The 12,536-nt window shown below is 41.6% G+C and overlaps 1 protein-coding gene and 1 long non-coding RNA gene across 5 annotated transcripts in view; one reads left to right on the forward strand and one right to left on the reverse strand.

Annotated features, from left to right (window-relative positions):
- Positions 1-12,536, forward strand: part of LOC130362045 (uncharacterized) — a 207,908-nt gene that overhangs the window by 161,381 nt on the left and 33,991 nt on the right. For all 4 annotated transcript variants that reach the window (XM_056565942.1, XM_056565941.1, XM_056565944.1 and 1 more), the window contains exons 72-78: positions 1,442-1,573; positions 1,758-1,944; positions 3,223-3,371; positions 5,562-5,728; positions 5,901-5,990; positions 9,407-9,552; positions 12,085-12,168. In XM_056565942.1, the coding sequence (XP_056421917.1) occupies positions 1,442-1,573; positions 1,758-1,944; positions 3,223-3,371; positions 5,562-5,728; positions 5,901-5,990; positions 9,407-9,552; positions 12,085-12,168 (955 nt within the window). The remainder of the gene's footprint in view (positions 1-1,441; positions 1,574-1,757; positions 1,945-3,222; positions 3,372-5,561; positions 5,729-5,900; positions 5,991-9,406; positions 9,553-12,084; positions 12,169-12,536) is intronic.
- LOC130362048 (uncharacterized) overlaps positions 1-12,536 on the reverse strand; it is a 34,370-nt gene that overhangs the window by 4,503 nt on the left and 17,331 nt on the right. The gene's annotated exons all lie outside the window — the stretch shown is intronic.

Below are 12,536 nucleotides of genomic sequence, written 5' to 3' on the forward strand. Positions count from 1 at the left end.
ATTGCTCCTGACCAGCATAGAATATTTTATGTATGTAGTGAAATATGACTGTGGGTGATGTATCACTGGGTAACCTCTAGCTATCTATACTGAAATCAATGGAAGACGCAATGCAATTCTACTGCCAGCAGCAATCTTCTCTGTTATCCATCATTTTAGGAAAATATATTACTAATAGTTAAACGAAATTTCTACCACATTGTCAGGAGAGAAAATACTAATAACTGATGTTTTTAGTCTTAGAACTGGAGTGTTCCTTAAAGGGGTACTCCGGCCCTAAGATGTCTGATCGCAGGGGGCCCGCTGCTGGGGACCCCCCAAACTCTCATGCAGCACCCTCCTGTCTCAGCTGCATGGAGTGACGATAGCTCCGTGTCTGAAGACTCACGACCACGGGGACGGAGTATTGTGACGCCACGACTCCGCCCCCTTGTGACACCACATCCCACCCCTCAATGCAAGTCTATGGGAGGGGGCGTGATGGCTTGCATTGAGGGGGCGGGGCGTGATGTCACAAGGGGGCAGAGTCGTGACATCACGATATTTTGGCCCTGTGGTTGTCAGCAGGGGTCAAGTCCTGGGAAAAAAAGTGTGGGAACTCACCCAAGATTTTCACTTAAAGGGGTACTCTACCCCTAGACATCTTATCCCCTATCCAAAGGATAGGAGATAAGATGTCTGATCATGGGGGTCCCGCCGCTGGGGCCCCCGCGTTCTCCCTGCTGCACCCAGTGTTTTCTTAGAGTGTTGGGTTACGCGCCAAAGGCTCCCTTAGACTTGCATTGAGGGGGCACGGCAGTGATGTTAGGAGCCTCTGCCCCCCTTCGCCAGTCATTCGGCACTGACCGAAGTTCACTCTGTGCACCGAATGTCTGGGGTGCCGCAGCCAAGATCGCGGGGGTCACCAGCGGCGGGACCCCTGCAATGAGACATCTTATCCCCTATGCTTTGTATCGGGGATAAGATGTCTAGGAGTACCCTTTAAGGGCTGGTCCTGCAGGACTCCTACTACTAAGAACTGCGTTCCTGCTGTGGAAAAAGTGCAGGGACTCCATTCCCATGAGTTCCTGCAGGACTTGAGCCCTGGTTGTGAGTCTTCAGACACGGAGCTATCGTCACTCCATGCAGCTGAGACAGGTGGGTGCTGCATGAGAGATGGCAGGACCCAGTGGTAGGACCCCCGCAATCAGACATCTTATCCCCTATCCTTTGGAGTACCCCTTTAATAGATAATCCTTATGCTGCTAGCTATACTGAATCGTGTTGGGAGAGTGTTGTGCCTTAAAATAGAGTTTAAACTAATGACTACATTTTATAGGAAGCAAGATTATATGTGTGTATACACTAATGCCTGAATATAAAGACGTTCATGTGAAGTTTGATTTTACCTATCTTATGGCTTTTAATGTGCTTACATATATACGTATATTTTGTGCTATAGAAAATATCCTGGACTCTTGACTGGTTGCCAGCTAATCTGGATTGACAGCTGGTCACAAGATGTTCTTAAGAGGGAAGCCAAACACTACATAATTCAACACGGGATTATGGAAGCCCACACAGAAGAAACATGGTACGACTGCTGTTCATGTGTTATTGTAAACAGATCAGTATTCATGGAACATGTACTGTATTATTCATATACCTTTGTATGGAACAGTTTCTGTTTCAATGGGAATTTTTAATGATCGGAAATAAAGCATTAAAAAGAAAAACATGTTTACCTCACTAATTCTTATTTTCCATTCTGTTTTCAGTGAAAATGTAGCAACAGCTATCACCTTGATTCATAGTTATATGCTTCATCAAAATGACCAGATCCCATGGGCAGGGAACAGGGATCCCGACATATTTTCCAAGGATGCAAATGAAGCTGGTGAGAGAAATTGCGCACTCAGAGATGTGGCGTCTGTCCAGTTTCCATACAGCAAAGATATTACTCAGGTATAGATCATCAGGCAAATACCTGACTTCTCTTAGGAAGAGAAAACAACAGGGGAACTATCGTATTACTGTATTTTTCGCCCTATAGGACGCACCGGCATATAAGATGCACCCAATTTTAAACATGCAAAATCTAGAAAAAAAAAGATTCTGAACTCAACAGTGATCTTAAACCTGCGGACCTCCAGATGTTGGCTGTTGGCTGTCCGGGCATGCTGGGAGTTGTAGTTTTGCAACATCTGGAGGTCCGCAGGTTGAAGACCACTGTTAGGAGGTAATACTCACGTGTCCCCGCCGCTCTGGACCCATCACCGCTGCCCTGGATGTCGCTCCATCGCTGTCGCCGCGTCCCTGTGGTGTCCCAGACGCTCCGGACGTCTTCTTCCCCGGGATCCACGCTCTCATTCGCCGTCATCACGTCACGAAGGAGAGCGCCGGCCATGCAGGGGATCCCGGCATGGAGCCTGTAAGCTGTTCGGGACGCCGCAATTTCACCGCGGCGGTCCCGAACAGCCCGACTGAGCAGCTGGGTTACTGTCACTTTCGCTTTGACCGCTGCTTCTAAAGGGTTAATACCGCACATTGCCGCAATTTCACCGCGGCAGTCCCGAACAGACCGACTGAGCAGCCAGGTTAGTGTCACTATCGCTTCAGATAAGGCGGTCAACTTTGATCGCCACGTCTGAAGGGTTAATACAGGGCATCACCGTCATCGGTGATGTCCTTTATTAGCCACGGGTCCCGGCCGTTGATGGCCGCAGGGACCGACCTGATAGGGGTGTATTCGCCGTATAAGACGCACCAACTTTTCCCCCCCAGTTTTGGGGAAGAAAAAGTGCGTCTTATACGGCAAAAATACGGTATATGGTACCCATTTAAGTGGACGATCATGTAATATACAGTGTGGCTGGGTCCCATTGGCCAGTTGCTTTCTGGTATGGCTAAAAACATGAGTTGTAAAAAAAAAAATTAACCCATTTAAAGTTTGAACACAAAATTTTATTGTGAATGTGTTTTATTTATAGTTATAAACTATTTAAAATGATATTTTTTTATAATTATGATTATTATAGTTTCTACATTTAGGTTTCGTTTTGAATATAAGGCAGACTGTAAAAAGCATTGGTATTGGGGGTGGGGTGGGGGGCAGTGAAAAGTTAACATTTACTTAATGTAGAAATACAGTGTAATAGAAGTATGAATAGTTTGTACTACATTAGACGTTAGAGTTTATGGGAATGTTTTATCTTATACAATATATGATCTCTCACTGTCCAGGAAAAACTCAAGTCTCTACTTTCAAAGGAAACGGCAATGAGAGACAAAGTTTTTGTTGGTCCCAGCACATTACAAATGTTTTTGAATAACTTGAAAGGTATCTTCCTAAAGAAAATGGAAGAACAACGCAACATAAATAATCAGCTGAGGTGAGTATGTATTGAGTTCATGTATTTTAATAAAAGGGGTATTCCTAAAACCCAAACTATAAGCCACTCTTCATCTTTCAGTTTTGCAGCCAAAACTAGAAGCTTAAAATACTAACTAAGCGTATGTTCACACAGGAGGATCAGAAGTGAGTTTCCCACAGTGGGTTAAGCCTTGGCGGCTTTAGCTGCAGCACATTTTCCACAGCAGAAAATCTGCAGCAGACCCCATTGAAGTCAGTTAAAGGGGTACTCCAAAGGATAGGGGATGAGATGTCAGATCGCCGCGGTCCCGCTGCTGGGGAGCCCCGGGATCCACTCTGTGCGTAATGACGGTGCGATACAGGGGACGGAGCAGCGTGACGTCATGGCTCTGCCCCTCGTGACATCACGGCGCATCCCCTTAATGCAAGTCTATGGCAGGGGGCGTGACAACCGCCACGCCCCCTCCCATAGACTTGTATTGAAAGGGGCGGTCCGTGACGTCACGAGGGGCGGAGCCGTGACGTAACGATGCTCCGGCCCCTGTACTGCTTGTCATTACGTGCAGAGCGAACTTGCTCTGTGCAGTAATGATAGCGGGGTGCTGCAGCGGGGATCCCGGGGCTCCCCAGCAGCGGGACCGCGGCGATCTGACATCTTATCCCCTATCCTTTGGATGGGGATAAGATGTCTAGGGGCGGAGTACCCCTTTAAATCTGCTGGGTATTTCTTGCTGCGGAAATTGCAGTGTAAACATACCCTAAATCAGCTGTGAATCTTTTATGTGATACGTTCCCACACATTAAAGGGGTACTCCCGCGGAAAACTTTTTTTTTTTTTTTTTATCAACTGGTGCCAGAAAGTTAAACAGATTTGTAAATCACTTCTTTAAAAAAATCTTAATCCTTCCAGTACTTTTAGGGGCTGTATACTAAAGAGAAATCCAAAAAAGAAATGCATTTCTTCTGATGTCATGACCACAGTGCTCTCTGCTGACCTCTGCTGTCCATTTTAGGAACTGTCCAGAGCATGAGAAAATCCCCATAGCAAACATATGCTGCTCTGGACAGTTCCTAAAATGGACAGCAGAGGTTAGCAGAGAGCACTGTGGTCATGACTTCAGAGGAAATGCATTTCTTTTTTGGATTTCTCTTTAGTATACAGCCCCTAAAAAGTACTGGAAGGATTAAGATTTTTTTTTATAGAAGTGATTTACAAATCTGTTTAACTTTCTGGCACCAGTTGATTTAATGGCGGCTGCCATTAACATGTTACATATCAGACAAAGTAGAATGTTCCCATTGACAGTGGAAGGTTTTCTGTGGATCACACAGGTTAGATTTGTATCTGATTTTATTGTTTTTATGGAGACAAGCATTAATAGAGGTATCTGATACACTTCTCTGCCTCCATAGAATTAGGACACAACACAGCACATTCGGCAAGCGAGAGGTGCCCTTACATGACCATTAATTTGGGCTTGAAAATATTCATGCAGACAATGATTTTATGTCCTTAAGCAGCTTGAAATAAAATTCACCATAGATAGGTATGGTTGGTGTCAATGCGGTTTTTGGGCCAGTTTTCTGAGTCAGGAGTGGATCCAACATTGTCAGATATCTCTGGCAACAGCTTATCTTATTTATAATCAAACATGTTCATAGGGGTATTGGGAAAGATAGTTGTCAGCCAGCTTTATTATGTTCTATAGAGATAAGTAAAAAAAAAAAAAAAACCCTGTATTAAAACAGGTAAGAAGGATGTTGCTTAAAGGGGTATTCAGGGTTTATACATCTTATCCTCTAACCAAAGTCTGTGACGTCACGGCCATGCCCTCTAGTGATGTCATGCCACACCCCCTCCATTCATTTCTATGGGAGGGGGCGTGATGGCCATCACGCCCCCTCCCATAGACATGAATGGAGTTGGCGTTATGTCACTAGAGGGCGGGGCCGTGACATCACGTCCCCGTCTCAGAGGCTGTGTCCACCACAGAATGCCATGGGCGGCACCGAGATCATGGGGGTCCCCAGGGGCGGGACCCCTGCGATCATATACCTTATCCCCTATCCTTTGGATAGGGATAAGATGTATAAAGCCGGAATACCCCTTTAAATACCCATCCGCATACAGTTACAAAGTTGATGTCTTAAATAATCTTGCATGAACCATATGCATTAACTACCAATATTTGTCTTTCTATGTCAACAGGCATGTACTTGATACACTTGCTAATACTAGGAAGCATGTAAAGATAACTCAAGAAAGCATTGTTGGACTTGAAGAAAAATATAAGGAAGCACAAATCATTGTTTCAGATATTCTGAATAAACTTGTCACAAAGTCTTCCATGTTAGAGCAACTTAAAGCTGTATTAGGTAAGGTTTTAGGATTGTTTCTGTATTTAAAATTGGTTGTTTTCTGATTATTTATGGTTGTAGCAGATACTCTGTGTTTCTAGGTGTTGTGACAAATAATTATGTATATATATATAAAATTTCGATTTCAGAGGGAAAAAAATTAACATATAGTTTTTTTTATTTCTGTCAGGTATCGGAGATGAATCACTGCAAATTTTCCTTTCACAAAATGAAAATGATTTTGACAATTTTGATGAAAATGATGACCTATTAAAAGACGGTATTGCCTTTTACAAAATATTTGTCTATCTTCCTATTATAATTTATTTTTAATTTTTTTTAATCCAAGTACAAAATAATATTATTCAAGTTGTCAAATAAGTAAGTTAATACTTTTCAATGACAGGTCAGGTGCTAAAAGTGATTAACAGAAGTGTTGAAATTGTATACAAATGGTAGTTTTATGATCTGACATTTTGTTACATATTTCCACATTAAAGGGGTACTCCGGCGCTTAGACATTTTATCCCCTATACAAAGGATAGGGGATAAGATGCCTGATCGTGGGGGTCCCGTTTATAATCGGTCCCCGGGTCTGATTACTGTCGATCACAGGGGCCGGAGCATTGTGATGTCAAGGCTCCGCCCCGTGGGACATCACTCTCCGCCCCCCTCAATGCGAGCCTATGGGAGGGGGCGTGACAGCAGCGGAACCCCCGCGATCAGGCATCTTATCCCCTATCCTTTGGATAGGGGATAAGATGTCTAAGTGCCAGAGTACCCCTTTAAGGCCGCATTCACACTTAGCCTAAAATTCACACCTCCTGAGCCTAGCATTCACACTTTCATTTAAAAAAAATGTTAATGTCCATCTGACTTTTCAAGGAAAGTGCAGATAGTCAAACAAATAGTAAAATCCCTCTATTTTTTCGGAATAGAGGGGCATAGCAAAAAAAATAAAAAATAAAAACATTGGAATCCGGACATCAGAAGCTAGCCTAAACTAGGTCCTTGTTCTTATAGAGTTCAATCAGAGGTGGACAGAGTCATGTGCCTCTTAATAAATTAAGAGCATAGACCAGCATTTAAATCTGCTCCCAAGTGTCAACTCAGACTAGCTTGGACCAGAATGATAGGAATGGATCCTGCGAAGGATAGGTAGGGCAAATGATCTGAAACATACCACATCTTCTGTCAAAACCTGGGTAGAGGCAGTGGTATGGCATTGGCATTTATGGCTGCCACAAGAATTGGGTCACTGGTATTAATTGACAATGGCCCTCATTTACTATTGCAAACCCGACATGTTTTGTTGGGTTGTGCGCCAGAATCTGTCGCATTGCGCCAGACATTCTGTCTGCGCCAGATTTTGCGCCAGAATTGAAAAAACCTGACTAACTCTCCATTTTGCTAAGAAAACCCAAAAAGTGGGCGTGGTCATCAGGGAAAGGCACGTAGGCTCAGAAAAGGGGCGTGTTCCCGACATTTTCACAAAAACCCAACATATTTACTAAGGTTTCCACAGAAAATGTGGTGGATTTCAGCTGAGGAAAACCAGTCAGATCAGAGCATGTGTAAAAAAAAAAAAAAGCAAAGTGTAGGGAAAGTGGAAAATGTAGGGAAACCTTAGTAAATACTGTGGAAAATAATTACTGTGGAATTAAAACCCACAAAGAAACCTACACTCCACTCTTAGTAAATGAGGGCCAATGTGTATACAGCTATATAATCAGCTCAGATTCAGTCAAACATGGACATAGACACTGACCAAAGACAAAAAAATGCAACCCAAGAACTTTTTAAGGCTAAAAAATTAAATATTATTTAATGAACATGTCAATCATGTGATCTGAACCTGATTGAGCATGATTTTCAGTCAATGAAAACAAAAATAAAGCCCACAAAGAAGCTGAAACTAAAGGTGACTACAGTAAAGACCTGGCAAAGCATCATGGGGAAGAACACTTACATTTGGCAATGTTTATATGTTTAGAAAGCAGGGACATAAAAGCCTCCACACAGATGAATTTAGGGCCCTAACAGCTTTACTAGCAGGTCAAACTGTCAGCTGACAGGTATTCCTCCCAATCCCTCCATACACATGAACAATCAATCGGATTGGCTGAGCATTTCTGTGTTCTGAATAAGAGGTAATATGCTATCAGACAGCTTTGGCAGCAGATTATCTTTGTGACTACACAAGGGACAAAGTCCCTGATATCATCTATTGGAGGAAAGTTTAGAGGCCTCCATACACTCTATATTGTCAGCTGGTCCCACCTAATACAGCAAGTCCAGCTGATTTTTCACTAATATGTATGGGGGCCTCAATTGACTGTAGCAGGATATTCGGATTTTATTTTACATTGCAGTGCAACATCACAGTAATTGTTCAAGTGTGCTGCTGACACCTGCTTTTTGTATGGCATATACTATATCTGAAATGTGGAGAGTAATAAAGGAAACCCTCCGTCTGGAGAAGAAAAAATTTAGTCTCAAGGGGCGACACGCCTTCTTTACCATGAGAACTGTGAACTTATGGAACAGTCTACCTCAGGAACTGGTCACAGCAGGAAAAATTTACAGCTTTAAAACAGGATTAGATAGATTCCTGGAACAAAATAACATTAATGCTTATGAAGAAATATAAAATCCCATCCCTTCCCAATATCGCGCCACACCCCTACCCTTCAATTCCCTGGTTGAACTTGATGGACATATGTCTTTTTTCGACCGTAATAACTATGTAACTATGTAACCCAAATTGAAATTATAGCTAAGTGTATGTTCCGTTTTCCAATTTGTTTTCCTTTTCATATTTTATTTGAATGATAAGGTTGATTTCAAAAAATGGAGTGAGATTAAAGTTCTTGGAAATTTAAGCATTATTTAAAAAATATATATATATATATATAATAATAATAATAATAAGAAGAAGAAGTGACTGCTCCAACAAGGCAGAGATATGTACAGCTATTAAGAAATCTTGCAGATTTAAAGGGGTTATCTAAGAAAAAACTTTTATATATATATATATATATATATATATATATATATGGCTCCAGAAAGTTAAACAGATTTGTAAATTACAGTACTTCTATTAAAAAATCTTAATCCTTTCAGTACTTATGAGCTGCTAAAGTTGAGTTGTTCTTTTCTGTCTAAGTGCTCTCTGATGCAACTGTCTCGGGAACTGTCCAGAGAAGAAGCAAATCCGCACAGCAAACCTCTTCTACTCTGTGCAGTTCCCGAGACAGACAGAGGTGTCAGCAGAGAGCACTGTTGCCAGACAGAAAAGAACAACTCAACTTCAGCAGCTGATGATTATTGGAAGGATTAAGATTTTTTTAAATAGAAGTCATTTACAAATCTGTTTAATTTTCTGGAGCCAGTTGATATAAAAAAAAAAAAGTTTTTTCCTGGAATGCCCCTTTAATAGTAAACCTTGGCCATTATTATATTTTTTTTTAATAAAGTGTAAATAATACATGATTTATCTACCCATATAGCTAATCTCTGTCACATTACTACAAAAAAATTGCAATATGCAAAGGGTATGTGTGTTGGTAGCTTTGTAGGAGTATTAAAGGGGTACTCCACTGGCCAGTGTTCCGGCTGCGACCGCAGCCGGAACACTGGCCAGTGGAGTACCCCTTTAAGAAGTATTATTTTCTTCATGTACTGTTTATATCCTAGATGGTTGTGACGAATATGATGCAGCATTTTATCGCATGAAAGAGGCTAATAAAAAGTCATATCTGCATGATATCTTGCAAAAGATAGAGAAGGCAGCTGATGAGCTAGAGGAGCTTAGGAAAAACCAAGCATCCATAAAAAATGAGGTGAGCTTCCTTGAAATCGTCATCAATGTTCTTACAAAATTTGTATCTGCTTTAGGCATCATTGTATACATAACCCTATTTCATACTGGGGTCTTAAAGGGGTATTCCAGAGCATTAATATTATATTAATAAGTGCTCAAGGTGGCATGAAAAAGGAAAAACACTTGTACTCACCTGCCTTTGATCCCCTGCCACTGCTCTTCCAACAGTGCTGGGTGTCTGCTGTCATGTGCTTCCTGTAGGAAATGCATGTATAGACAATAACTAACAGTGACCAGCCTCTGTCAGTGATTGGTTGAGCAGTTGTGTGTGAGAGGAAACACTCGGCAGCAGGGACTTACAACGTCACAATAATATTGGCAGGGGATTGGAGATGAGTACAAGTATTTAGCACTTCTAAATATTATACTAAGGCTGGCTTCACACAGTATTTTGGTCAATATTTGAAACTCATATTGGTCAGGTTTTTTTTTTTCAACAAAACCAGAAGTGGGTCCACAACACAGAAAGGTTCAAATCTTTCCCTTATAGAATCTTCCTCTGCTTGTTACAAGGAAATATTGACCAAAACAAACTCCAGATACTGTGTGTAAACATAACTCAGTGCTTCAGAAAACCCCTTTAAAGATAAAAAGTCTCTACATTAGGTTGGGTTCACATCACGTTTTTGCCATACTGTTTTCAAAAGAAAACCGCATGGCAGAAAAACGGTTGGAACAGTATGGGAAAAAGTAAACCGTATACTGTTTTGAAAAGTGCATACAGTTCTGTCCGTTTTTATTAAAATGGGAGGGGTCTTGGGTGGGGACTTTAGGATGCAAATGCGCATGTGCAAAGTAAAAAGCATGTACGGTTTGCCGTATGGAACCATATACATGTGTGTTTCCCATTGACGTCCATGTTAAAAAAAAATGTATTCGGTTGCTGTACGGTTTTTAAATCGGAGACAAAACCGTGGTCAACCATGGTTTTGAGTACGGGAGAAAACCGTATTGCAAGCAAACCGTAAGCAACCCGATGCATCAGAGTGCATACGGTTTTCAATTATTTGTCTATGTATACGGTTTTCAATACGGTTCCATACGTTTTCAATAATGAAAACGTATACGGGAAATGTACTTGAAAAACGTGGTGTGAACCCACCCTTACTTTTAAACTACGCTATTAGAGAATGCATTACTATGACAGAACTCTTCATTTAAAAGAGAAAATTAGGAATAAACATAAACTAGCAGAATTGGCTATATTATGTATATAGGACCTCACCCCTCTACCCTGATGACAAATTTTAGTTTAGTTTTAGTCTTTAGTTTCTATGGTAGATAAGTCATTACAAAGGAAATCTGGCAGTGCCTTATTGCTTTTGCATTTTGGAATCAGAAGAATTTAAGGGGTAAGCAAAGTCTTCCATTTGACTTAAAAATAAGCCACAAACCTTAAAGGGGTACTCTGCCCCACGGATAGGGGATATGATGTCTCATCGTGGGGGTCCCGTTGCTGGGGACCCCCACGATCTCGGCTGCGGCACCCCAGTCATCCGGTGCACGGAGCAAACTTCTCTCCGTGCCGGATGACTGGCGATGCGGGGCAGAGGCTCGTGACATCTTGGACACACACCGCTCATGATTTTATGGCCATGCCCCCTCAATGCAAGTCTATGGGAGGGGGCGTTATGGTCATCACGCCCCCTCCCATAGACTTGCATTGAGGGGGCATGGTTACAATCCATAGCAGCAAACATGAATAAGGATAAATTTTAAGTGTCACAGCACATTATTGCACTGGAGGGTACGGTATATCATATCCACCCTAAGTACTTAAGTGAGAGTAAGGTGCCAAATATGAAAGGAAAGTGACAAGTGCAGAAAAGCAAACCATATAGAATACAGACCTAATGAAATATTGATAGGATACAAGTTGGCGGCAGGAGCCGGGATGGCACCACTCCAACGCACGTTTCGGTACGTTTCATTAGGTCTGTATTCCATATGGTTTGCTTATATGGCACTTATCACTTTCCTTACCTATTTGACACCTTACTCTCACTTGAGTACTTAGGGTGGATATGTTATGCTGTATCCTCCAGTGCAATAATGTGCCATGGCACTTTATATTTATCCTTATTTATGTTTGCTGCTATGGATTGTGACCTATTTACATATACCCTTCCTGATAGATTGTGGGCAGGGCCGGTGATAACACCTTATTGATGCTGTATTTATCTCGCAATTTCACTTTTTATATTCTATGTAACTGTTTTCTATATATGTTTAATAAACTTGTTGTCGCTCAAACATATTATTTCTTCATAAGTGACTCCGATTGGTTTTCTTTGTTGTTGGATATATATGGAGTTCACAAACTGATGCCCATACATACAATAGGGCATATACTCGTAACACACCAAAGTATATTACTAGAGTACATTTTTCTCCCCGGTGTGTTGTCTGCTGGTTTTGTATGTTACACATGTGTCTTGTAAATGTATCTTTAGAATTATGTTTTGCTTCTCTCATCACTTTCAATATTTAGGTGATGCACTGGTGTAGTAAAGTTGACAAGCCATGTATTGAAAGACTTGTCCGATGTCAGAATCCCCCATACTTGGTTGCTCAGGTAAAAGTATACAAATAAACAGGAAAGTATATATCTTAAGAAATATTTAGAGTGTACCTATCATGTGATTGACTTTACCTATCATATCAACAAACGTCAGACAAGTCATAATAACATGACAGAAGTTTGTATTGGTGGAGGCCCAGGTGCTGAGATCCCCACAGATCGCAAGAATGAAAGGGCAGACGTGCACAAATGCTGTGCCCCTTTATCTCTGCTCTACACAGCTAAAGCGAGCAGTATACACAATTACAATGGAAGTCTATGAAACCTCGTGCAATTCCATATAGTACTCGCTTTAGCTGTGCAGAGTGGAGACGAAGTGGGGTCTCAGCACCTGGACTCCCACCGATACAATCTTCTGATAT

This window comes from Hyla sarda, chromosome 3 (genome assembly GCF_029499605.1).
Source record: "Hyla sarda isolate aHylSar1 chromosome 3, aHylSar1.hap1, whole genome shotgun sequence".
In the NCBI taxonomy this organism is placed as follows: Eukaryota; Metazoa; Chordata; class Amphibia; order Anura; family Hylidae; genus Hyla; species Hyla sarda.